The sequence below is a fragment of the Candoia aspera genome, chromosome 2, assembly GCF_035149785.1.
Source record: "Candoia aspera isolate rCanAsp1 chromosome 2, rCanAsp1.hap2, whole genome shotgun sequence".
NCBI classification, from domain to species: domain Eukaryota; kingdom Metazoa; phylum Chordata; class Lepidosauria; order Squamata; family Boidae; genus Candoia; species Candoia aspera.
In genome coordinates, this window is record NC_086154.1 from 111,035,041 (window position 1) to 111,061,430 (window position 26,390).

At 40.2% G+C, this 26,390-nt stretch overlaps 1 protein-coding gene across 1 annotated transcript; it reads left to right on the plus strand.

Annotated features, from left to right (window-relative positions):
- The first annotated feature begins 5,483 nt into the window (after positions 1–5,483).
- On the plus strand, positions 5,484–26,390 carry CD300LF (CD300 molecule like family member f). The gene is made up of 7 exons (XM_063292927.1): positions 5,484–5,571; positions 11,053–11,388; positions 16,627–16,717; positions 18,322–18,422; positions 22,489–22,523; positions 24,042–24,122; positions 26,195–26,390. Exons 1-7 carry the CDS (start codon positions 5,514–5,516, stop codon positions 26,276–26,278), a joined length of 786 nt encoding a protein of 261 aa, XP_063148997.1. The 5' UTR covers positions 5,484–5,513; the 3' UTR covers positions 26,279–26,390.

Genomic DNA, 26,390 nt, shown 5'->3' on the forward strand with positions numbered 1-26,390 from the left:
TCTTGATTTTATTTTGTATTCCCCTTGACAGAATACAGAATTCACGGTATATTAACCATTTATGTTTGCATATTATTTCTCATCTATAAAATGCTTCTTGTGCTGAGAGCCAAAAAGGTGTTTTCAGGTACAAACTGGATTTATATCTATTCCATATTCTCAATATGGCACGTCTAATATAGTGGTTTTTAAAATCCACATTAACCTTGACTTTATCATACCGCAAATATCCACTCCACCCAAATCTCAGTTCATTTTCTTTTAACTCTAAATGTCTTCTGTTTCTCAGCAACACCCACTCTTTCATCCAAACCAAACAGCAAGCTGCAAAATGCAATTTCAAATCAGGTAAACCCAATCCTCCTCTTTCCTTTGCATCTTTAACACGATATATTTAACTCATGTTTTTTCCCTTGCCATACAAACTTAAATATATCCTTTTGCCACTGTTTAAATGGTGCATCAGTTGTCAAAACCAATATTGTCTTGAACTAAAACATCCATTCTAGGCAAAACATTCATTTTTATCACAGAAATTCTCCCCAACAATGACAGTTGTAATTTCTCCCATCTTAACGTATCTTTTTAAACATATCTTCATTCCATGTCTTAACATAATTATTTTGAAATAACATACAATTCATAATTGTCATGGTGATACCCAGATGTTTTACTTCTTCTCAATCTTAAAACACATTTTCTTCATCAATTGTTTTATCCTCCATTTTCATGTTTTTTGTTAACATCTTCGTCTTCTGATTATTAATCTTAAAACCTGCTAGTGTACCAAATTCTTTTAATTTTCCCATTAATGTTTCTATTCCCTTTAGTGGATCCTCCAAACCCAACACCAAATCATCAGCAAATGCCCTTAACTTATAGGTTTCTTTTTAAATTTTTACTCCCACAATTCACTCATCTTGTCTTATATCTCTATTCAATATTTTAAGAACTAAAATAAACAGGAGTGGAGACAGTAGGCATCCCTGTCTTGTTCCTTTTTGTATCTCACAGGGTTTTGTTAGATCTCTATTGACAATTATTTGTGGTTTCTAAGAAGTGTTAATTGATCTTACCCGTTTAATAAAATTCTCTCCATGCATCAACAAGCTCTAAATTGTCCATCAAATTAAAAAAAAACTTTTGGTAGTTTACCTTGTGTAATTTTAATATTTTTCTCAGAAGTTCTGTCTACTTGTGGGGAGATCACTCCATTCCAATCTCCCATTAAACACCAATTTTCATAAAAAAGACACATCAGTCTTGTTAATGGTTTTCCTACTAACAGATTAAGGTGCTATTGTATCTAATCATTTTGGCCGGGTGCAGAGGTTGAATTCAACTGCCCCCTTTTCGAATGTTAATTATTGCACCTGGGGGAGGAACCTGCCCGGAATTGTTTCAGTTCCTCTTTTTCTCTCTGCTGGCATAGTCAGCCAGGCTTGCTCTCAATGAGAGCTAAGTCCTTTAAATGTGTTTTGCTTTCGTTTTGCTTTCTGTAAATAAATTATTTTTATAGAAATGCCTGGTGTGTGACTTTTCTGATCTCTCCTGGGCTAAAGGCTTTCCCAGCAATCTGCAACAAGTCTGTCCATAAATCCTTTATAGAACATTGCTTTATCCTCATTTGGGGCATAAATTCCCAATATCAGAGTCTTAACCCCATGTAAATTAACTTCCACAGCAACATTTCTACCATGCTTATCAGGCAATATAAGTTCTGGTTGGAGCTGGGAGTTTATATACAAAGCAACTCCATTTCTTTTTTCTTTTTCTTTTTGTTCCTGCTGAGATGAATTCTTCACCCAATTTTTTGTAAGTCAAATATTTTATATCCTTTTTTCTGATATGTATTTCCTGTAAGCAACTTATATCTTGTTTTAATTTTTTCAAATAATGGTTATTTTTCTCTTTTGAGGAGCATTTGCTCCATTTATATTCCACATTAAGCATTTATAATCCATAATCAGGCCAAAGATTTAGAAAAAGTCGATACCTGTAGCACCTAATTCAGTATCTTCCCTTTCACTTTCCAGTTGCACCTGTGGAAGCTTTTGTGTGGTCTCATCTGTCACATCCATTTTTATGTCTTCAGTTCCTTGAATTTTTCTAGAAATTCTCTCACTTTCTGCATAGAATTCGATTGAAACCTATACAGTTTGAAATTAAAAATCACTACTTCCAGTTTGTCCCACTGAAATGGAATCTTTTTCTGTTTAAGTCTATTGGTCAGAAAAAAGTACTCTTTTCTCTTATGCAGTATTCTAATCAGAATTTATGTAAGCACAATTACATGTGTATTGTCAATCTTCAATCTTATATTAAAATGCTGCTGCAGAACTTGGTCTCTTGTCTTCTTTCCGACAAAGTGCACCAGGACATCTCTTGGAACATTTCTTAATTTTGCAAATCTTGTATTTATTCTATAAACCTTGTCAATTTCTGCCTCTGTATCCTCTTCATCTCATTCCAAAAAAATTGATAAAATTTTAATTACCTTTTCTCTAATGTCTTCACCAGAATCCTCTGGAATTGCTCTGAATCTCAAGCAAAATTCCTTCTCTTTCAACCTCAATAATGCCAGATTATCTAAATCTCTTTCCAACTATTTATAACTTCTGCCTACTTTCCAAAATTTCCACTTTATCATTAATTTGTTTTACATTTCCAGTCACTTGTTTTACAGAGTTTTCCATCTTCTTAACCTCTTCTCCTCTTTCACCTTTACAGGTCTTTGGTCTATTCTCTCTTCAAAATCTGTCAATTTAGTATTCAAACAACTTTTTGCCTAATTTCTCAAACATTTTCTGAAGCAACTCTGGTGTAATTCCTCTTTCTGCAGGTTGCTGTAATGATTCTCTCCTTACTTCTCCTATTTTTGCCACTTTTCTGGTAGTTGCCATTCTAATATTGTAATCCAAAAGTGAAAATGTCTCAATTATAAGTGGGAAAGTAAAAAGCAGGCTTCCCCCCTTTTTTTTCCATTTTGTCTTTCTTAATACTTTTGACTCAAATGGCACTCTGTAGTTATAGTCACTGTCACAATCTGACTCATAGTACCTTTATCTTTATTTTATAAAATCCACTAATCGCCTACGTTCTTTAATGCTAAACAAATAACATTCCCACAAAGGTCAGGTCCATTTATCTGTTTAATTCCAATATTTTCAAAAGCCCTTTCACCAAAATTTAATCTTTCAAAATTACTGTCCTCTTTATCCATTTTAAACTTTCTTACATCCAATTCTTGTTAAGCTTTTTGCTGAAAATTTCAATCCTTTAAAAGGACTTTAAAAGGACTTTAATCCAGAAAGAAGGTTGACCCATCAAGTGGATTTCTTTTATCCTGCTGCCCAGAAAATCTCTCTTTAACTGTAAATTGATTAACTCTGATAGTGATTAAGAAAGTGAGGCTTTGCAAACCTTGTGTTCATATAGGCTGCATTAGGGCTGTGAGCTTGATTGGAATTCCTTGACTCCAAGCCATTTGACTCATGAGTTGTCTGCAAAAACCTCATTTCCTGCAGTGTTGTCATGAGAAGCAGCTATCCGGAGTGCAGGTAGGCAATTTCACAATCTCTCCTTGTCAGAAGAGACTGCACCAGCCAGTATTCACCATCTAGCCACCAATCTCTGCTGCAAAGCTGTCCCCACTCTTTCAGGGACATCTAGTCCACCATGGAACCTAACTCAGAAACCGAATTCTCTTGCTTTTTTGAAGATCTAAGTTTTCACTGTTTTCCAGATGAAGTTACAGGTAGTCCTTGTTTAACAACCACTCATTCAGTGACCATTTGAAGTTATGATGGTGCTGAACAAGGGAACTTACGACTGTTCCTCATAGTTGCAGCCATTGCAGTGTCCCTGCACTCACATGATCATGATTCTAGTGCTTGGCAACCGGCTCACAATTATGATGGTTGCAGCATCCCATGGTCACATGATCGCCATTTGCAACCTTCGCTGCCAGCTTCCAAAAAGCAAAGTCAGTGGGGAAGCTGGCAGGAGGTCACAAATGGTGATCATGTGACTATGGGACTCTGCGACTGTGTGGGATTTACCCAATGATGGCAACTGGAACTGCTGCAACTGCTGTCATAAGTTGGCATGGCCATGTGATGTCAGGCTTTATGACTGTGTCATAAAGCAAAGGAGTTGCTGGTCCCAATTACCATCATTAAGTGAGGACTACCTGTATTACCTGGGGTTGTCTGTGGGGAGGATGATTAATGAAGTTGCATTGTAGACTTTTCACAGCTAGTTGGGGTTCACAAATATGTTCTGCTAGCCTTCTGTTTGTTTGTCCTGCATAGTGGTATTCACAGTCCTTGCATTTTATTTCGTAGATGACTCCTGTTTTGCCTTCTTTTGGTACTGGGTCTTTGGATTTGCTTAGAATGCTTTGTAGGGACTTCATTGATTCGTATGCCATGGTTATTCCAAATAGCTGGAGTAACCTGTTAGGGGATTCCAATTTTTTTTTTTCTGGATTGCATTGTTGGTGCTTGGGTCGACCTGCACTTTTGATGAAATTGCACAAGTATCCATTTTGTTGAAAGATGTCATGTTGTAGTTTATTTCTGCTTTTTGTAATTCCAGCGTGCTGCAGGCTAGTCTGGATGGGGTTTTTTATGCAGCTCCTCTTGGGTGCTGCTGAGTTGCTGCTGTTGTAAGTTGAGGACGTGGTTTGTGTGGGCTGCTTTCAGTGGTCTTGGATTTGAAGCTTTTTCTACTGATGAGCTTTTTCTACTGTCTCATCAGACTTCCAGAAAATCTGTTGTTCATCACCAAGCACGCTACTTGTGCTGCCCCTTTTTTTCCAATCAAATGTGTTCATTTTCAGCATTCCAACAGGATTTGCCTCTGCAGTATCTACATACTGTAGAAGCTGAAGTCCATTTCCCAGGTCCTCTGTGCTTATTTTAAGGGTTGCAGGTTAATGCACTTGGTAGTTGTGGAGTCTTCCAGTTTGGTGGCTTTAGATCCCCTTTTTTGTGCTGGTTTACAATAAGACATTCATGCTCCTCTGTACAGTATATGTAGTCAGGGCTGTCCCCATCTTTCAGAAATGGTAGAAAATGCTTACAGAATCAAACAACTTAACACTTTCCAAAACTATTTTATTTTATTTTTCATGTAAAGAAGTTTCTCAGTGTTTGGCCTTTCTCTTTTCTCAGTTCAGGGGAAGTAGCTGTTTCCTCATTCATGACTGTACTGAAAAAAGGCAACATTCAAGATGACAGTTCTCATTGTTACGATATTTCCTTATACCAGGACACTTGAAAAACTGTGATTGTAAGTTATTGGTGGTGGACTTCTGCTTCTTCTTTCTGCACGAGGAAGAAGATCCTCTGTAATTGAGTGGAAAAAGCAGAAGTGATGGTGATCCAATTTGCAATAAACCATGCATTATGCAAATGACGGGGGAAATTCTTTTCAGTGAGAGCTTTGACGGCAGACAGACCGAAGGGTAAGAAGAAGGAAGAGGATGTGAGTTGGCAGTGCAGGACAGCATGCTGCAGCAGCACCTAACAGTGGGACTCCTGCTCCTTTTTGTTCTCTTTCTAAAAGGTGAGAAGGTTGTATTTCTTTACACTAAGGGAACATGACGGTGCAGAGATAGTTGGGATCCAGGCCTCTGAGCAAATTCCTAGCATTCAGAGGCACCAGCGCCATGAACAGGAAGAGTCTCATGAAGAGTTAATAAAGTTGCATTTTTTGCATTGGTTCCCTAGCTTGCATTTATTGCATTTTTGTAATTGTACAGAATGGTGTAAAGTTCCATCCAAAAATATTTCATTTCTGTAGAGCAATGGGAACAGTTTCTTCCCTTTGTTAATGTAATGGTACTAGCAGCAATGTCAGTAAACACTTACTAAATGTGCAGAAGTTATGGACAGATGTTAGAAGAGCTTCAGGAGAAACTTTCTTTTTTATTTCCTATTGGCAGCTATGTCCAAGGAGTAATATAGTTTTGATTAAACCAGATCACAAGCAGCTATGGCTTGGTTTTTTAAGGAGCAAGCGTAAGAAATTAAAAAGTCTGGGTGATTAAAATGAAGAATTTGAATAGCCGGTGTTGATTCTCTGTGACTGATCTGGAACTTTAAGGCATTGTTTTAATCATCAGTATCTGCTCCATCTTGTGAGAGGGTGAACATTGTAGGGAGAAGCACTTTTGCTTGAAAAACAGCCCTCTGATCAACTTGTTAATGAAAACTACATTCTAGGCCTCTAGTATATTGTTCTAGATGAGCTGCACAACTCAAACATTTTAAAAGTACTGTTTGGGAACATTCTGAAGATTGCTTTTCATTTGCACTGCTGGCTCAGTTGAGATGTTTGTTCTTATTTTCTGTTACACTTTCATGAGAGCAAAGAAGAACTTCTGTTCCTGGACTGTGTGGTCAACCTTTGTTTTTTCTCAAGTACTGATTTTGGACTCTTTCCATCTCCAGCACTGCAGTTTAGCCAGTCTCACTTCTATTCCAAACTCCATTCTTCTTTGTATTTGTAGAGTTTTGTTTTGTGGTTATACTTCTTCCGGAGGACCTTGTCAGCAATGTGACCACAACATATTTGAAACGGGTTCTTGACTGTGGCTATTGGGGTGTGACTTGGCGTGATGGCTACTTAGGCGAACACAGCCTCAGCTTTTCTTCCCAGCCAAGTTCCCTTTCTCAGAGCTGCTGGTTCTGCTAGGCTTGCAATTGCTCAGCAGTGCTACACCACATCCGTTCCATCTGCAAATCACCCCCAGTGCGTGTCATGTTCCCCGTTGCAAGGCGTAAGTGCATCACAACGGGGAACATGCACATCAGGAAAGAGGAAGGGATAACCATTATCCTTTAAACACACACATCATCCCTTAAGCACCCAAACCCATAAATAAATCACCAGGACAATAGAAGCGCACCTCAGACAGGACCTGGAAACCATTAACAGATTGGGGGAACTCCCACCCATTACCCCGGGGGACGCACCTGCACCGGACGAAGGCAAGGAGACAAAGGGAAACATCGGAGATCGCCCGAATCACCCATCGTCAGACTCATACCAACTCTAATCACCCATCCAGACCTGGCTTGGGGGACAATAGGGGGTGGAGGAGAACAAGGTCCACCACCGGGATATAAACAGGATACCCTGATACCACACCTGCATTCCCGTCTTTTTCTCCGTATGCATTCTGCTTCAATAAACTCGGAAATCCTTAGTCCCTTTAAGTGAGTCCGTGTCTTATTCGAAGTAAGGCTACCCTGACAGTGCGCTTTAAAAACAACCCACATGTCCTCTGGTTTGTCTTCACCCTCCACAGGCCTCAGGTATGGCTAGCGTGGCTTTGGCTTCCTCTCAGAGCACTGCCAGTCCATCACGATTCAGCCCCAGTTAGCCAAAAATTGAGCTCTGAAAATGGCAGCTCGTTAGTCCAATTCTTCTCTCCATCAAACTGAACAGAACTGACTTCCCCTTTGGCGGTGTTCCCAATCTCTTGGAAACCAAAAGAAAAAGAAACGAAACCTTCAGCACGTGAGGGAGCTATTCCAGCTACTATACTTTCAGTGAGGTAGGTCATCTCAGCCAATCCTCAGTTCAGCAAGCTGGCAAACCATCTTGAGAGACTTTTCGCTGAACTTGGCCAGGTGAAACAGAGTTGAGAGGTAGAATTTGTGGCAGGCAATCATCCAAGAGAAAGCATCTCCTTCCCCTTTCCCAAATAGGGAATGACCTTGCCTGAACGTGAATTTCTTTTCCACCAGAAGTGCAAGAAGGGGGGAAAAAATCAAGCCTAGGTGTCTGAGGTTGAAAAGAACCAAAGACATTCAAAGTCTGGAATGGTCAGTGGTGGTTTGCTGACGGTGTCACACAACTGTTGGGTACATGTGCCACAGGGAGGCATGGTAAAATCACTGTGCAGGGTACTCCGTATTTGCTCTTGCTATTCCTAGTGGGGAGGTGATTTTGATGGCTTTCTCCCAACCATTCACCTCTTCCAAAAACAAAGGTATAACCATCCTGTATTTTTAGCCTTCCTCTTGAGGCAAGCAAAGTATCATTCTCAGACAGATACACCACGTATTAGGAACATGGCCACAACAGAGCAGCTTCCGTGGTCAGTACAGAGAACCTGCAAGCTGTTCCATGATGTGGCTTCCTCCAAAGGCAGAAACAAATAGGAAACATTATGTTTAATCACTGCTTTGCTATCAGTTGATAAGGTGTGTGGGGTTGACACATTTGTGTGTTGTAAAGAACTTGGTCTTGTATACTTATAGCTGCACTTGAGTAATGGAATGCAAGAATGACCTTGGAAGATGGCCAGGGGGATGGTGGGGAGGGATGCTGCTGAGGGAATGATCAGATAAAAGGGAGAGGAGCCTGCAACAGAGTAACGGACAGAGAAAGAAACTTAGAAAGGGCCTGCCCTAAGGATCAGGTGGTAAGTAGGGACGGTGGGAGATTTGTACCTTTAGACTTGCAAGATTCTGTTAATGTAGCCCAGCCTTTCTCAACTTTTTGGCCCTATAGGAACCCTTGAAATATTTTTCAGGCCTTGGGAAACCCCTGTATATTCAGGCTCAAATATAGGCCAGAAGTTACAAAATTATTATATTAATTTCATGTGTCGGCCTGTGTATATGCATTAACAGTGTTCTTAAACTGAAAATAAAGAATGAAACATACCTCTTTAATGGGAACCCCTAGTGACCTCTCGCAGAACACTAGGGTTCCACGGAACCCTGGTTGAGAAACCCTGATGTAGCCTAACAATAAAGTGGAAGTAACTTACCTGATTGTGTTTCCTGTCTGGTTTACCTGGGAGGGCTGACAAACTTGCTTTACAGTAATGACATTAAAGAACCAAAATAGTGAAAGCACAGGGCACATCCATCATGTTCCTGAACTTCAGCTGAAAGATCCTCTCTAACTGTTCTTGAAGGACCCATCTGTATGACGCAGCCTTCCCCTCATTCCCAGTGCACAGCTTAGGCCAACTAACTGTGTTTTTTTCTGATCCAGTGAGGAAGTAGTGTTTTCCATCTCCTCCCAACACAAGCCTTGCTAAATACACAGTTTGTGTTGCATCAGCAGCAGCAGGGCAGGGGCTGAGATCAACCTAGCTCCTATGGGCCATTTTCAACTGCTGCAAACATTCTCCCTCCTCTCTGTAGCTGCTGACTTCCCTCATGACCATTTTATAATAACCCAAGGTTGTTAGAGAAGACAGTAGACTAGGACCTCTGTAGAATAAGCTGCTTGTCAAACCCAGCTAGTAACAAATGCCCTGACTTCCAGTTACTCTCTGTAATTCAAGAGAATGCTCATGGCCACTGCAGTGTCCTGCAGAACAAGCTGCATGTTGGGGCACTCATTTCCACTCTGGTTTGACAATCTGATTTACAGAGGTTGTGGTCTACTGCTCAGAGAGGCCCTGATCTACCTGTCATCGCTAGAGAAAGTGGTAGATCAAGACCCCTGTAAACCAAACTGCTGCTATAGCAGCCTCCCTATCAGACCATTGTTTCTGGCAAGGAGGTCACATCAGAATTGCTAGAACTGAGCAGTGCTTATATTTAATGGTTCTGAAAGATGGATAAACTTGCTCCTCTCAAGTCAAAACACAGCTCCTCCCCCAGCCCCAGCCTACTTTAGGAGGGTGATTGGTAGAAGCTTTTTCCCCACTGACTGGGAAATCCACCAATCCCTGCACCTTAAAACTCCTCCCCACCCTTTATGGTAAATGGTCAGAATGGTATCACTCACTGGCCTGGCCACCAAGCAGAGAGAAGGGCAGCTAAATAAGCAGAATGATGCTGGCATGCTTTTGTGCTGTCTCACAGCCTGGAGGGAAAGATGCTAAAAGTACTCTCAGGTTGTACCCACAGCCTCAGTGACCATTGGGACAGAATACAAGTTACCTCTTGAAATGATAATTTCCTTCTATAAGGAAAGAATGGAAGTTTATCTGTTCCTTGAAACTCTAGCCTGAATTCAAGGATGGCCAGAACAGTTGATTCTTATTTATTTTTTATTTTTTAATCTATTCAATCATGTCCAATTCTCAGAGGCTGCCTGGGCAAGTCCCTGAAGTTTTCTTGGCAAGGTTTTTCAAAAGTGGTTTGCCATTGCCTCCTTACCAGGCCTGAGAGAGAGAGACTGGCCCAAGGTCAACCAGCTGGCTTTGTGCCCAAGGCGGGACTAGAACTCACAGTCTCCTGGTTTCTAGCCTGGTGCCTTAACCACTACACCAAACTGGCTCTCTGTATTAATACAAATACAATACAATACAATACAATACAATACAATACAATACAATACAATACAATACAATACAATACAATACAATACAATTATTTTCTATCCCGCCTTTATTATTTTTATAAATAACTCAAGGCGGGGAACATATCTATTATTCCTTCTTCCTCCTATTTTCCCCACAACAAGAACTCTGTGAGGTGAGTTGGGCTGAGAGAGAGTAAATGGCCCAAGATCACCCAGCCAGCTTTCATAATATAATATAATATAATATAATATAATATAATATAATATAATATAATATAATATAATATAATATAATAATATAGTAATGTAAATGTATTCTAATATCCTGCACTAAAGTTTACAAACTGTGGCTGTGCTGAAAGAGCTGAGGGGGAACACACCTAAGGCTGATGTTGGTTTCATTTAAACACACACACACACAGAGAATATTTCATTTATTTATTTATTTATTTATTTTGCTAATTCACATGATCTCCATGTAAAAAACAAGCACCTTTTGATTTTTACTCTTCAAATATACTTGTCAGTATGAATCAGCTGTTTTAGTAAAAGTTAATGGATCTGCATGTCATCTGTTCCTCAGAGAGAGTCAACTCTGACAAATGCTCCACAAAGTAAAACTACTGCAGTGTTTCTGTGGGACAGAAATCTTTAGAGCACTTCTCTTCTTTGAATATCACTTGTTCCTTGTAAGGCAAAGCAACTTTTCCCGCCTACAAAGAAGATAATGGCTTGAATGACTGAGATTGGACTACTTCTCTTTTTCAGGTTTTACGCTTTCCGTGATAGGCCCTTCAGCGATGGAGGCTTTCCTTGGCAAGTCGCTGTCTGTGAAGTGTCAATACGATAAATATTATCATAACCACGGGAAGTACTGGTGCAAAGGCTCTTCGTGGAGCAGCTGTACCACAGTTGTTCAGACTGACAAGACGGAGGAAGAAAAGAGGGTTGACAGGACTGTTATCAGGGACAATCAGACACAATTTGAATTCACTGTGCGAATGGAGAACCTCACAGAGCAAGATACTGGTATTTATTGGTGTGCCATAGACGTAACCGCTGCAGCTGATCCCAGTTCCAAACCAATTGTTATAGAAATCAGAGGTGAGTCTTTTTATAAGGCACTAGAGGAAGATCAAAGCCTGAGAGAGTTTTTGGGAAGGTGGCAGGGGGGCAAACCCATTGAAGGTTCATCTCAAAAAAGGCCAGCTGGTCCAGGTGCTGAGAGATATGGGAGACTCTGTGTTAACTAACTCACTATAACTGAGAAGGTTACTGTTACAGTGTTCAAGATTGGAATCGACCCCAGGCTAGCATTAAGATACCTGAATGAAATCCAGGTCAGTCATGCTTCCTTGGCTTTGCCTGCTCTGTGGGGCCTGACAAATTGAAAAGAGGAAATAAAGCGTGATTCTGTGCACAAAGCATGAGCACCTTATAGTTACATTATTTTTAAAAAAAACCTGTCATAGGGCATAAATATGTTGAGATTTTGAGAATTCCTTGCTTCTCAGTGCAAGACTATTATGTCTCGTAAACACGTATTATAAACATTATAGGAAGTGTGTTCCTCCCACATTCCTCTCTGTAGTTCTTCATAGATTTTACACCCTTCCCCCTCGCCCCCAATAAAATACTTCTGAAGACCAGGCCCGCAACTAGGGTCTGTGTCTCCCGGGGCAAACATGGATTCCGTGCCCATTTTGGTGCTTCCCCCAGCGCTCATTTTGGCGCCCCCCCAGTGCGGCACCCGGGGCACATGCCCTGCTTGCCCCCTCTAGTTGCGCCCCTGCTGAGGACTTTAGGGAACCACTTTCAGTGGTGCCCACCTGGGTCTATCTCCTGAAAGAGTGCTGCATTGGCATTAGTTTGGTCTAGTGTTAAGGCACCAGGCTAGAAACCAGGAGCCTGAGAGTTCTAGTCCTGCCTTAGGCATGAAAGCCTGCTGGGTGACCTTGGGCCAGCCACTCTCTTGCAGCCCAACTCACCTCACAGGGTTGTTGTTGTGGGGAAAATAGGAGGAGGAAGGAGTAATAGGTATGTTCCCCACCTTGAGTTATTTGTAAAAATAATAAAGGCGGGGCAGAAATTAAATAAACGAACAAACAAACAAACAAATAAAGGATTTCTTTTCCCACCAGAGATGGACTAGTCAGCCTTTTTTCCTTTTTTACCAGTTTATCAGTGAACTTCACAGAGCATGTGAAATGGTGGACCGACCCTTCCCTCCTTCCTTCCTTCCTTCCTTCCTTCCCTCCTTCCTTCTTTCCCTCCCTCCCTCCCCCCCTCCCTCCGGAACTGGGGTGAAATTGACACAGGTTAAAATGGTTTCCCCTTCTAGCCCAAGTGGCAGGAAGAATCAGGTTTTTTTCCCCATGAGAAATGTTCATTGTCTGAGTAAAAAACATCCTCCCCAGGAACCCTGAAGCTTTTTGCTTTTGCACCAGGTTCCAAGGTGTCAAGTATAAAGGGCCGTTCATACTGTGTGAAAGGACTAACAACGGAAACAACGCGTCCTCAAAGAACCGCTTGTGGAAAAGAAAGCAACGGGGCTTCATTCCCGGCACAGATGGGATGGGGGTAAAGAAGCAGGAGACTCTGTCCCTTGGGGGCTGTGATAACTGCCATCCGGACAGAACACCCTGCCCAGCATTTGTACCAAAGCTTGAAACCCAGCAGTGATTTCTTAAAATGAAACTTCCAGCTAGTTTTGGCATGGAAGATGAGCAGTTTAAATCTGCCATGAAGAATTGTCCTTGTTTGAGAAGGGAGAAATATTTCACCACCCACTTGGTATCAGCCAGAGAAAACTGTATAGGAAGAGGAGAACTGAACACTTTTTCCAGTGCCGTGCAAGGCCAGGTGGTGGATTAGGAGTGACATAAGATCTTGTGCCTAGAAGCATTCCTACATAAAAAAGGTTTTGCCCCTCTGAAATCCTGATTGATGAGAATGTTAGTTTCCATCCCTGGTCTTGCTGGCAGCAGGAACAGAAGGGAGAGAATTGATGGCAGGGAACTGTGAAGCATCAGTAGAAAACTGGAGTCCTTCAGGGGTGGCGTGTCCTCTGCCTCAGCCCTACATTAGGACTCCAGTTCTGTTCTGATCTCTTGTACTCTAAAGTTTGGATGGTCTGAAAAAGTGAAAACCATATGCTTCAGCTTCTCTATTACATAATGTCTTCTATTTCCAACATGCAAACTATTCCTCTCCTTTAGCTAAATATATCTTCCTCATTGCAGAGAGCTATACTAGAGAAGACAGCAGAAATCTGCTTTCTTTTTATAATCATTGAGATTCTGTGGCTATAGTCTATCACTTGTTTTATTTGTTTGCCTACTTGTTTATTAATGCAATAGTAACTTACTAGATTTGTTGAAAGATTCTAAAAATTCAGTGTGGGTTGCACATGCAGAACCTGGGGGTTGGCATGTATATCCTCTACCCTGAAGCTGATCTTTTCCAGTGCATATGGCTTTACACACTGTCCCCGGTTCAACAGCGGGCTCAGCCTATGTGCTGTTGGTTCTGATCAATTCTGATGCACTCACCAGTTGAGGGTATTGCTTTCCATTGGGTCAGATCCTGCCTCTGGTGCCTGCCAGGGATGCTACCTTGCAGGTAACCAGAGGTGAGACCTATTCATGGTGGGGTTCTAGGGGTCAGATGGGTTTGCTGCTATTGTACCAAGCCTCCCTGCTGCATATTGGCCTCCTGCCTCAGCTGTTTGATGTTGTGGCTGAGTTGGCAATAGAGTTCCCCAGACTTATGGTGCTGAGGGACGTCAATCTGCCTTCTCTGGGTGTGGGATCAGAGGCAGCTCAGGAGTTCATGGCTGCCATGGCAACCATGGACCTGATCCAGGGTATTGACCCCTCACTGTAGGGGTCACACACTAGAACTGTTATTTGTCTTGGGGCACTGATGACGTAATCTGTAATTCGGGAACGTCACCATAGTCCCTTGCCATGTATGGATCATTCACTGTTAGTCTTGTAGTTCTGCATGCCAGTTCCCCGTTGCAAGGAGGAAGGACCTATTCAATCAGTCTGCCCAAGACTTCTGATGGATCTGGCAGTTTCGAGGGAACCTGAGGTTATTCTTTAAGCTCTGTTGTATGGTTTGACCAAGTCTCTGATTGCTGCTTGGAATGAGCCGACTCCAAGGACCCTGGGATCGTATTGTGCCTATGTGGACTCTCTGTGTACATGGATCCTGGGGGCCCCTGTTTTTGCAGGGACTCTGGGATATGAAATGGCACCACAGATGCCTAGAGCACTGCTGGAGAAGATGAGGTGTGAGTAACGAGACTCAGCTTTTGGCTGTCACTATAGTAGAACTGCAGATAATCCAACCTGTCATCCTAAGGATTTGTGTAAGGCAGTGTTTCTCAAAGTGAGGTCTGAGGGCCCCTGGGGGTCCCCCAAGACCCTCTCAGGGGTCCACAAAATCAAAATAATTTACCAGCCTATGTTCAAAAATAATACAATATTAAAATCCCAACAAACAATTGTGAGAAGCAGTAGTGGCAGCAAATGTGTCGATTTTAATTTTTAATACTGTAAATATCAATAAATACAACCCATACAAACAACAGCTCTTTTGGGGCCTTCCATAATTTTTAGAAGTAGGAAGGGGTCCTGAGACAAAAAAGCTTAAGAAACCCTGGTGTAAACTGTCCTGAAAGCTACCTAAACTGGTGCCTAATTCTTATCATTGATTAAGATTTATGTTAGTTTTGCATTAGAAGATAAGCATCCTATTGTCTCCCTAATATTACTCTTCAGAAGCCCAGGTTCTCCTACCCCAAGTAGGTAGGCAAACAGAAACACTCTGACTATTCTATATTCCCTTCATTAAAAAGTTGATACAGGTAGGCAGGTAGGTAAACTTTATCACGGTCTTTGACTTGCATGTGAAGCTGATATAAAGTTGAAGGCCCATTTCTATGGTCCTCTTCCCATTCCCCCTCAAAAGCCTGAGATGCTCTATTATTTCTTTAGAGTTACACCAGTAGGATTTGTAACACAGTATTACGATCTTTGCCCACCTTCTGTTACAGCTTTTCCCATTTGATATCCACTGAATATATTGGGATTACAACTCCTAAAATTCCCAGCATACTGACTCCTAGGGAGAGGACATTTGCTATTGAGCATCTTTCCTCTTGGATCCTGGGTTCAAATCCTATCCCAGTTGAGGGAGAATGTCTGCACAATCTTAGTTTAGAAAGGTGTACTTGGGTCCTTTTCAAACATCATTTTTATTCCCTGTTGCTAATAGAACCGCTGTACACAGTGCCATGGAAGGGACAGCTGAAGATATCCTGCTGTTCTTCACACCCGAGCCTTTCCCAACCAGACACACCTCCCAGACTCTCTCTACTCTAGTGCATAAAGCGATGGGAATAATTCCCTGCAGCCTGTGTTTTGACCTCTTGAGCCAAACTGGGGTTACAATTTGGAGGAAAGGAGCAAAGCAAGAAACGGCTCAGTTCTCTCCCTGCCAACCTGCCTGGTATCACGCTATTAAAAAAAATCTGCCTTTCCATGAAAACACAGACTGCTGATCTCTTAGCATGCTGATATTTATACTTGCAGGTTTATTTAATTCATTTTATGGGATTATTTCCAAAGTTGGAGGAACTGCTACATATTGCCAGAGCGCACAGATTACTTAGATCAGAGGTGGTGGGGGGGGAAAACTATTGCAAACACATGTTGTAAGTTCCATCCATTCCATGCCTGTATGTCCAGGAGCCAAGCCGTTAGCAACTAGATGAGAGGAAGGTGAAGGGAGGGGAGATGGGTGGTGAATAAATTTATAAATAAATAATTCTAAAAAGGTGGCAAGCCAGCTAAACATCCAGCTCTGCTTTTTTCCACAGAAATGTTCTGGCTTCCGTTTTGAAGCTGTCATGAGTACTGATGATGAGCAGGAGGGGGCCCCTATCCAGGGTGGACCTATTCCTCGTCTCAGCATGGTTCCTGACTGTTAGGACAGAAGCCCCAGTTACAATTTCTTCCCCCCACCCCAACAACTCCACCAGTTCATTTCATGTGTCAAATTGTCCCCCCCCCCCTGCATATCAATAGTTCCCCATGATATGTCACAATTTCAACACATCAATCTTGACATTTTTCTTCTGTTTTCCATATTATACTTATAGTCAATTCGAATGGAATACCACCTTCCAGGGAAAGTTACTCCTTATTTCTGAAGCTTTGAAGTTGCTTCAACAGTGACAGGCTTATCAACCATACATTGTTGCTATAATTTTAAGACTATGCAAGCATAGGTTAGAAAATTATGGGTCTGTACTTTTTAAAATTTCTTTTTCAGAGCTGCCATCTACTACAACAGCTGTAACTACTGGATACTCTTCTACTGTCTCAATCCCCCCTACTGAAAATACAATGACAAATTCAAAAAGGTAAGATTAGATATACGCAGAGCGAGTGACAGGAGTTGCCAGAACTTAAGGATCTAAGGCAAGGGTTCCTAAACTTTTTACCATCATACCTCCTTAGAGGGCAATCTCAATGTACACACCTCCCCTAAAAATCCAAACACCAAATGAACACAAGAGAACAGTGAAAACAATACAATGAAACTTTGGGAAAGGTGGATTTATTGTAACAATGTACAACTAAACAGTTCTTCACACTGCCCCTGGACTCCATCTGCACCCCCCCAAGGCAAATACACCCCATCATCTGGGAAAGCCTAATCTAAGGCTACATTTGCACTTATCATTTCAGATGTTCCTACCCTGTGCTGATGGCAACTGAACTTGAAACTTGCTATAAAAAAGAGATCTGGACTGACGTACTTTGCCAACAGCTTGCAAAATCTTTAGTCCAGACAGCAGGCTGCCCTGACCTCCCTTTGGACAATTTGCCTTCTGTTGTAGCCTCCCACCTTTCTGTCCCAGGAAAGCAGTGGCCAATCACTTCCCTTATAGTGGGCAGATCTTCCTGAACATGTATACTTTTATATGTGTATAACATATATGCATATGTAAACAATGTCTCTATACAAAGTACAGTTAAATTTATATAGACAATGTTAATTTATATACACAAAGGTATATAGACGTAAATGCAGGTATACGTAACAACTCTCTTTAAAATAAAAGATGCTTTCTTAGCTGTCCATTTCCAGAAGAATTTCAGGCCTTCTACTTGTATCAATATTGCTAAAATAGCTCTCAGGTTAAGATTTTTGGCTAGTGTGTAAGGGGCAGCAGGAATGTATAATATCTACATACACACTAATTTCATTCCTTTAGCTGGGTAGCTAGCTTTCCATATCTAGCTGAGGGCTTTTTAAAAAAAAGTAAGTGGAAGATTGCACCAATCACTCATTTCTCTGGAGCAGTGTTTCTCAAACTTGGCAACTTTAAGATGTGTGGACTTCAACTCCCAGAATTCCCTGGGCTTGGAATTCCCCCCACCCCACCCCACCCCACCCCACCCCACCCAGGGGTCTCAGAAAATGGTTGCCATCCTGTTCTGGCAATGGGTCAGCTAGGCAGTGTAGAGAACTGCCAAAACATATAAGGCATGGTTTCTATTTGCGGTTTCTAATATCTCTGAGTTTTGTGATCTGTGACTAGATCTAGCCTGTGCAAAAATACAGACTTTGACTTTTTCATACTGAACCTCTATTCCAGCATTTGGTGGATAAGTTTGTTTTCCTTATTTTAAATTGGCCTTTTGTATGGAGGACATCTGACCATGCAAGGATTAGGAATAAAGCCTATATAGGTTTTTAGCACCAAGGGGTTAACTCTTAGTACATCAGCGGAAGTACAACATGAACCTTTCTCTTTAGAATTAACAGACTTCATCTGTGGAAAGTCTCTATATAATCCTTCCAGGAGGATTACTCAGAGGTAGAAATTCCCACTGCCATCCAGTTTGAATGAACCTAGTTTATTCATTTGAATAACACCCAGAGCTACAGTATATGACAAACAATCAGAAATGAACACAGTCCAGCAATATCTCATGTATTTCCCCATTTCTGTCCCAGCAACCTCTTTCATCCCCTAATCCTGCTACCAGTGGTTTTTGTGGCACTGCTGCTAATGTTAGGAGTTTCACTGTTGATGTGGAGGCTAAAGAAGAAAAAAGGTGAGAAATTTGCAAAAAGCATCTGCATCTTGCTTGTTTCACTCCTTAAGTCAGGAGTGAACCATGTTTGGTGGCTGGGGGGATATCTTGTACTTTTTAAGAAATATATATGTATTAAGAATTTATATTTATAAAGTAAAAGACAAATCTAAAGAAAAAGAAAGAAAACAAAGAGAACTGAAAGTAAGGAAAAAAGTGCAAAAAAAGAAAAAAAGAAAAAAAAACGTAAAGTATGGAATATAATAACTTCCAAACTTCTCTTCAACAGATAATTACAATCTTATAATTCCTCCTCCCTCTTAGATGTTATAGAAATCCCTTCAGACCCTCACTTAATCCACATCTTCTAAAATCTTCCAACCCCCAAAATCATCATACTATTTTTTTTCTTCTTTCAGAAAAAGTCCATATAAGGTTTCCAGTCTTTCAGAAAAGTTTTTGTTGTTTTTTTCTCTGACCAACCAGGTCATGTTTGCCCTCTCAGCAAATTCTGACCTTTTCATAATCCATTCCTCCACTGTGGGAATTCCATTGGTCTTCCATCACTGTCCTAACAGTCAGGAACCAAGCTGAGACAAGGAATAGATCTCTAGTGTTTTATTACTGCTACGTAAGACAGAAAATCCTAACAAACTGAAGAAGCGTGGGAAAACTCAGACAGATAAACCCCAAAAGTCAAGGTGGGTCTGTTCTGTGTCTCTTTGAATGGCTGCTCAACTCCTCAGTACTACGCATGCGTTTTCCCCCCTGGATAGGGGCCCCCTCCTGCTCACCATCAGTACTCATGACAATCACTGAGCATACAGTAATCTTGCTGCAATTACCATATACAAAATCAATCTGTTTTCTAATTCCTTGTCCATAAGTCCCAATAAACTGGTTTCTTCACAATATATATCTTTAAAATCCTTTGCATCGTTGTATGAATTTGTATTCAAAATTTCTTGGCTTTCTCACAAGTCCACCATGCATGATAAAATGTCCCTTCATGTTTTCACATTTTACAACACTGGTTTGAAATACCTTTGTACATTTTTGATCATTTCTCTGGTGTCACATACCAATGATACATGATTTTATAAAAGAGTTCTCTTAAACTATGAAACAATGTGAATTTAATACCAGTTACCCACATTCCCTCCCAAGTGTCCACCTGTATATTATATCCAAAATTAATAGCCTGTTTTGTTATGCAGTCTTTAACGTGTTTCAAATCTTAACAGAAGTTTATACATTTTTGTTATTACATGTTCATCGTTTGTACATATTTCAATTTCAAACTCCATTTTGTGTTTTTCAATTCCAATTATCTTTTTATCCATATTAAACCTTTCTTTTAACTGAGCATATGAAAACCATTGAAAACTATGTCCTCCTGCCGTCGATTGTTCTCTTGACTTCATCTTAAATTCTCCATCCTCCTGTATTAATAAGTCCTGATAAGTTAACCATTTCTCCCTATCTGCTCTTTCTCTTCTATAAAATGCTTCTTGTACTGAGGTCAATAAAGGTATCTTCAGGCACCACCCGGGCTTTATTTATTCCATACTCGCAATATGGCACTTCTCACATAATGATGTTTGAAATCTACATTAACTTTAACTTTATTGTATCATAAAAACCCATGACATCTTATACTTTTGTAAAGGGAGATCCACAGTGATAGAAAATAGGCAAAATGAATGGCAATTGAACACAATAGTGGAGAGTCCTAAGGTTATGAACAAGTAAAAAAACATTTTACCCCTTCCATAAAAACAAAACAAAACAATTTAGTAGCCTTTAGTAGCCTCTTTCTTCCTGCTCTTCTCACCTCCTTCTAAACCAGTGTTTCTCAACCGTGGCAGCTTGAAGATGCGTGGACTTCAACTCCCAGAATTCCCCAGCCAGCATATGCTGGCTGGGGAATTCTGGGAATTGAAGTCCACGCATCTTCAAGCTGCCAAGGTTGAGAAACACTGCTCTAAACCCTTGTCTTTGTCTACTGTGGACAGAACAGAACTTCTTTGGAAACTGCCTACTCTGTACTCTGTGCAGAACAGATTATATACTTCTTTATTAGAAATGTTCACATAGGTAAAAAATAAACATGAAATAATACAAAATAGGAAAAAGAAGAGAAGAAAAGATTTAAAAAGTGCAAAGAGTAATACAGATAGAAAAAAATGTGTATATGTATATGTGTATATATACATACATATACATGTACACATACAGTGTGTGTGTGTGTGTATACACACACATATATATATGTATGTATGGATGTGTGTGTGTGTGTATATATATATATATATACACACATACACAGTATATATATATATATACTGTATGTGTGTATGTATATGTATGTATATATACACATACATGCATACACACACAACTTCCAGTCTTCTTTACAGCAGGTACTAACAAACTTATTGTCTCAACCCTCTTTAAAATTATTTATGATTCCCTAAAATTATGTATGATATTTAACCCTTTTCAGTCAGCAAATCCATAAATCAACAATTCTTTTTTTTCCATTTTCAGCAAAAAGTCCATAAGAGGTTTCCGGTCTTCTTTAAAAGTACTTGTTGTCTTGTCCCTGATCAAGCAGGTCAATTTTGCCATTTCTGCAAATTCCACTATCTTCACAATCCACTCCTCCATTATGGGTATTTCAGTATCTTTCCATCCCTGTGCATACAATAATCTTGCTGCAGTTACTATGCACAAAACCAGTCTTCCATAGGCCTTTTCTAATTGGCTATCCACAATTGCAGGACAGATGATACAGTGAGGCTCATAGGCGAGTGGGCAACCCATAGCTAAGGGATATTTTGTTGAGAATTTATTGTCTGATTTGCCTGCTGATCTGTACTAACAATAAACATAGTGAAGACCCAAATGCAAGCAGTTAGGAAGCTAGGTAGTAGGTTAAATAAAATATTGCCTAGATGGTTGGCATCCTACAAAGATTTTCTTCTTTTTTCCCTTAATTTATATTCTGCCTTTCTGGTCAGTTCAGTTGAGGCCAGCAAATTTATGGTTTTCTGCAGCTTAATAAATTAAAATGTTAGCATTCTCAACATTTAATAGAGGGTGTTTTGAACAATTTAATCTCATATATTTCCAAGGGCAGATGTTTGAAATTTGCTGTGGGTCTCACTGCCGCTGCCACCACCATTGCATGGAATTTTCTTTGCTACATTGTTCTGAAGTTTAAAAGAGCACCCATGGATTTTGAGCACAAAGGGGTGATTATTAAACAGCAAACTTTGCCTTCCTGCTTTTCCTCTTGCTGTGAGGGACCTGTTCACCTGCCCCTTCAAGCAAGCAAGAAAGAAGAAAGAGTGACATTTCTGCCTCACCTTCCCCTCTCCTTTAGGCTGAGACAAGAGGAAGAAGGCAAGTGAAGAAGGCAGAAACATAAATGAAGTGGGGCTGCCCCAGGACCCCCAAATGAGCATCTACCTTGGAAGTGTTGTGAAGCTGTCGCTCTCAGCCAATAATTCCTGTCATCCTCAAATAGTAGCCTAATGGCTACATTTTTTAATCATTCTGCTTGACAGCACTTTCTTCAATCAACAAAGGTGCATTATCTTTTTAAAGCATTAATGTGTACTGTATTGGTTGGTTCCTAGCTGTAGTTTTAATCAGAAAAAGAAAATGCACCCAAGAATAATCCAAGCTTTAATAGCCAGTCCAAGATAGTCCTTCTGTTATGTGAACACTGTGTAGATGCTGCTGTAGTTATGAAGGACACATTTCTAAAAGTACAACCATTTGGTATGGCAGTTCATAATTCATCCTTACTGTTTGTTTGTATTAAGGAGTTATTTTTCTGATCATTACTTCTAATTATAGAAGAGCCAGGAATCTGAGTAACAGCTGCCTAAATCCATAATTTGGAGAAGTATAATTTCCAGAGAGAGAAACCTATTTTTTTTTTTTTAAAGTTGGTTAGATCATAAAAACTCACTCAGGGGCAAAGGAAGGAAAGGAAAATCATACAACTAATTCATTTTTTAAAAGTTGCTGCAAAGTTGCATCAACATCCTAATGCTATCTTAGTTTTTTTTTTCAGCTGTCAAAAGTTATGGGGATCTCCTTCCATCCAAGGTAAGCAACTAAATGACTGATTTCCAAAAATTCACAGGGATACATCCAACCATGTTGACTTTAATATAAAGACAGGAGTTGATATGGAACATACAGTATTTATGGAGGATCACCTTTTAAAGTCATGGGCCAACTCATAAAATGTACTTCTCATTTACAGAAGGCATTCCAGCTTATCTAGCGTATACAGCCATATAGTCACTGTGTGTGAGCTGGGCAGCCTTATAAATTTGTTTAATAAATAAATGAATAAATAAATATAATCAATGACACAAGAAACCATGTTTGAACCAGTTCATCAAATCATAGGGTTGGAAGAGGTAAATATCTGGGTTCTTAAATTCTTCTGATGAAGGAAATCACTAGGCCTTTGGGACATATTCCAAGATACCTTAATACCATACCTTCCTTAAACAGCATCTTCAGAATCACATACATGAGTGTCAGGGCACAGTTACAAAAGGAGAATAGACAAGTTCATGGATAGGGGTTTATCAATGGATCCTGGATTCATTTCTGAGTCATAAAGAACAATTTTACAGCCTTGTGTCTCAATTTCTAATTAATTGGACATTTTTCAGTACTTTAAGATCAGTGGACAGGTAAAACTTTTGACTATCAGACTTATGTAAAAATAAATAATCATTGGAGAGAGGAGCAATTCTCAAGGTTGTCAGTTCAAAATAAAGAGATGTGCCAGGCTGAAAAATACATTATTTAAGAGTCACACAACTTAGCAGCATCCTAAGGAAAATGCCTTCCTTTCATGGTGGTCTGTGTGTCTGTGTATTATGCGTTGGTTCCTTTTCATTTCTACATTTGTATTTTGAGTCCTTATTTGCCCATATCCACAAGATGCTGTCTCTTCTCCCCAAATCAACACTTCTCCCCATTCAACTATTTCTTTCCTACAGGGAATCAGAATTCTGTGTGGTTCGATCTGATACTACTTAGAAGCTTTCCTGTGATTAGTAATTCTGGCTTATCAGGGTTCTGAACTGTGGGAACCAGACATTCCCATCACTTGAGTTTGAATTCCCTTGGAAGATGCTTCTGATTGGCCACTTGCATCTCCTTTCCTAAAGGTTGTCACCAAAATCAGTAGTTTTCTCACTCACAATAACTGTGGAAGTAATGCCATTTAATTCTCTGGTAGAAAGGCAATTTTATTCAAGATGTGCTACAAGATAGTACCCTGTCCCTCGAAAAGAGAATACATGCCAGAACAAATATAGTCAATGTTAAGTGCATTAGAAGATAATAATAAATGAAACAGTATTTGTTATGATATGACTGTGATGTTAACCTGTTATATAGCCAGGGATGGTAGCGTCAACATAATGATGTTTATTTATTTATTTTATTCAATTTATATGGCCGCCCATCTTCAACAAGTGACTCTGGGTGGCAAACAATCATAAAATCACTTAAAACCAATTACAAACACCTGGTGCTGTGAAGGTAAGAGAAGTACCAGGCAAACCAAATTAAATAGCACTGTCTTTTCCTCTGATTTAGGCTCCTTCGTCTGATGAAGCCAGAGATGGCACAGAAGTGGCATATACATCTGTGATACCAACTCCAGCTCTTGCTTCTCAGGTGCTCTCCATTAGTCACTTTGTCAATACTTTGCATTCTTCTTATATATTATATTTGCATCCTTGTTTATCTTAAAGACGAATGTATTTATTTCGTGCATCAGTAAGAAAGTAGCTTTGTTTTTTAAAAAAAAAATAAATACAGAATTATTGGTGAGTTGTTCCTCACAAAGAAGCCTGGGAAACTTTCACCCAACCACCCACAACCTATTCCAGCTCATAGTCTGACAATGGGCCTCTCAAAAGTCATACCTGTATATGGAATGCAAAATCAATCTTAACTCTTCTGGGTCTACAAAATGTTGACAGTGTTTGAAGGGACATGAAACATCAAAAGGACAGCCTCCCTTTGATCAAATGTAAAAGCAGATAAAATATTATGTGCCATTAAGTACATCTATCTCTTGGATCTCCATAAAGTTGTGTCCATGTGGCTCTCAAATCACAGTATTGTCCTACTATTGGAATTTCCCACCATTAGGCCAAAGGCAATGTTGATTGGAATTCACTCTACCTTGCAAAACTGAATATTCCCATCAACCACATCTGTTTTTCTTTCCTCTCCTTTCGCCAGAGCAAGGAACAGGAAGCTGAGTGAAAGGAATGTTCACAATGCCCTTCCTTCTGCAGAGGTTCCAAAAACCTCCCAGTGGAAAGCTTCTTGAGAGTGAATCTCTGCACCATAATCGGCTGGCATGTCTAGATTTCCAAGGGTGCTACTAATAAATTCTGTCAATCCCAAATATACAAGTTGTGTAAATTAAATGCACGTGTATTGGTATTTGGCAGTTATGACCATGCCATGTTCTCCTGCCCATCATCTGAATCTCCAACATAGGGAGTCTGGCAGCATTTTGTCTTCAAGTACATAGTGCTTTATTGGGAATTGAGCTCAGCTACTCAGAAAAAAGACAAAGTTAAGCTGAAGCTGAGGATGGCTTGAGTGCAACTTCACCAGATTGTTTTCTGGTAGATGGGCCTTTCTGACTGGCAATATCCACACCAATGATGGCAGCTATTTTGGAGACTGCCCATAATATATTCCCAAAATTCCAAATTTACTTGAAAGACCTGAAAACAGGAGATATTGTGAGGTAGATGTTTTGCCAATGGGGAAATGGACTGTTCAAAAGCTCCACAGACCTGCAGCATTTCAATAATAGAAAACTAGTTTTACTGTGGTTTTAAGTTCACTATTGTTGAGGCCAAAATAAATGGGCTTGAACATTGCCAATGTCTCAGAGTTTAAAATTGTGAAAAGGCCTTGCATGGAGGCATTCTCAGAGAAAGAGGTCCCACTGGTGCTGTGGTTTGATCCCCAGTCACTTCCCTGAATATGGACAAAATATAATGGCAGAGTAATAAGGGGGTCTTGGAGTCATGACTTCTGTGTTGGCAGATTGCTGGGAAAGCCTTTAGCCCAGGAGAGATCAGAAAAGTCACACACCAGGCATTTCTATAAAAATAATTTATTTACAGAAAGCAAAACGAAAGCAAAACATATTTAAAGGACTTAGCTCTCATTGAGAGCAAGCCTGGCTGACTACATGCGGCAGACAAGAGAAAGAGGAACTGAAACAAGTCCGGGCAGGTTCCTCCCCTCAGGTGCAATAATTAACATTCGAAAAGGGGGCAGTTGAATTAAACCTCTGCACCCGGGCCAAAATGATTAGATACAATAGCACCTTAATCTGTTAGTAGGAAAACCATTAACATTCTGAATGTACAATTGGAAGGGGACTCGCTATTCTGGAAGAAATGCCCTGCACTGACCATCTAGCACAGTGAAAACATTAGAACTTAAAGACTTGCAGAACATGTGTATGGTTGGATTAACGTAACCTACTAATCAGAAGCGTAGTTGCATAACTGATGGCATTATGTGCTGTATGAACCTAGCCAGCAGGATTTATGGTTCAACATGGTATGTAAACCCTAGCTGCTTGATGTTAATTTGATCAATCATGTTAAGGAAAACACATGTTGCCAGACCATGAACATGCCTATTTCCCCCTTCCTTTTCAAAGATTTTTGATTGCTCTAGTAACTAATGTGCATGTGTTAACTTTCTAGATTCCTGCAAAGACAGAAATTGTTGATTATGCTTCCTTAAGATTTTCTGCCTTAAATGACCAAGCTACCTATGCTAATGTGTAAAAAGAAGATGCACCTGAGAACATCTTATTACTATGAGCTGAAGAAGAAGGAGTTAGAACCTTCTCCACCAGAGGCCTTCCTCCTGTTCCAGCTCCTCAAAGAGAAGACTACA

Bases quoted from the DNA above. Each gene is read 5' to 3' on its own strand.
- CD300LF (XM_063292927.1), top strand. From the start codon at position 5,514: ATGCTGCAGCAGCACCTAACAGTGGGACTCCTGCTCCTTTTTGTTCTC. The intron at 5,572-11,052 runs GTGAGAAGGTTG...TCTCTTTTTCAG, and splicing joins TTTTGTTCTCTTTCTAAAAG to GTTTTACGCTTTCCGTGATA. The intron at 18,423-22,488 runs GTGAGAAATTTG...TTTTTTTTTCAG, and splicing joins GAGGCTAAAGAAGAAAAAAG to CTGTCAAAAGTTATGGGGAT.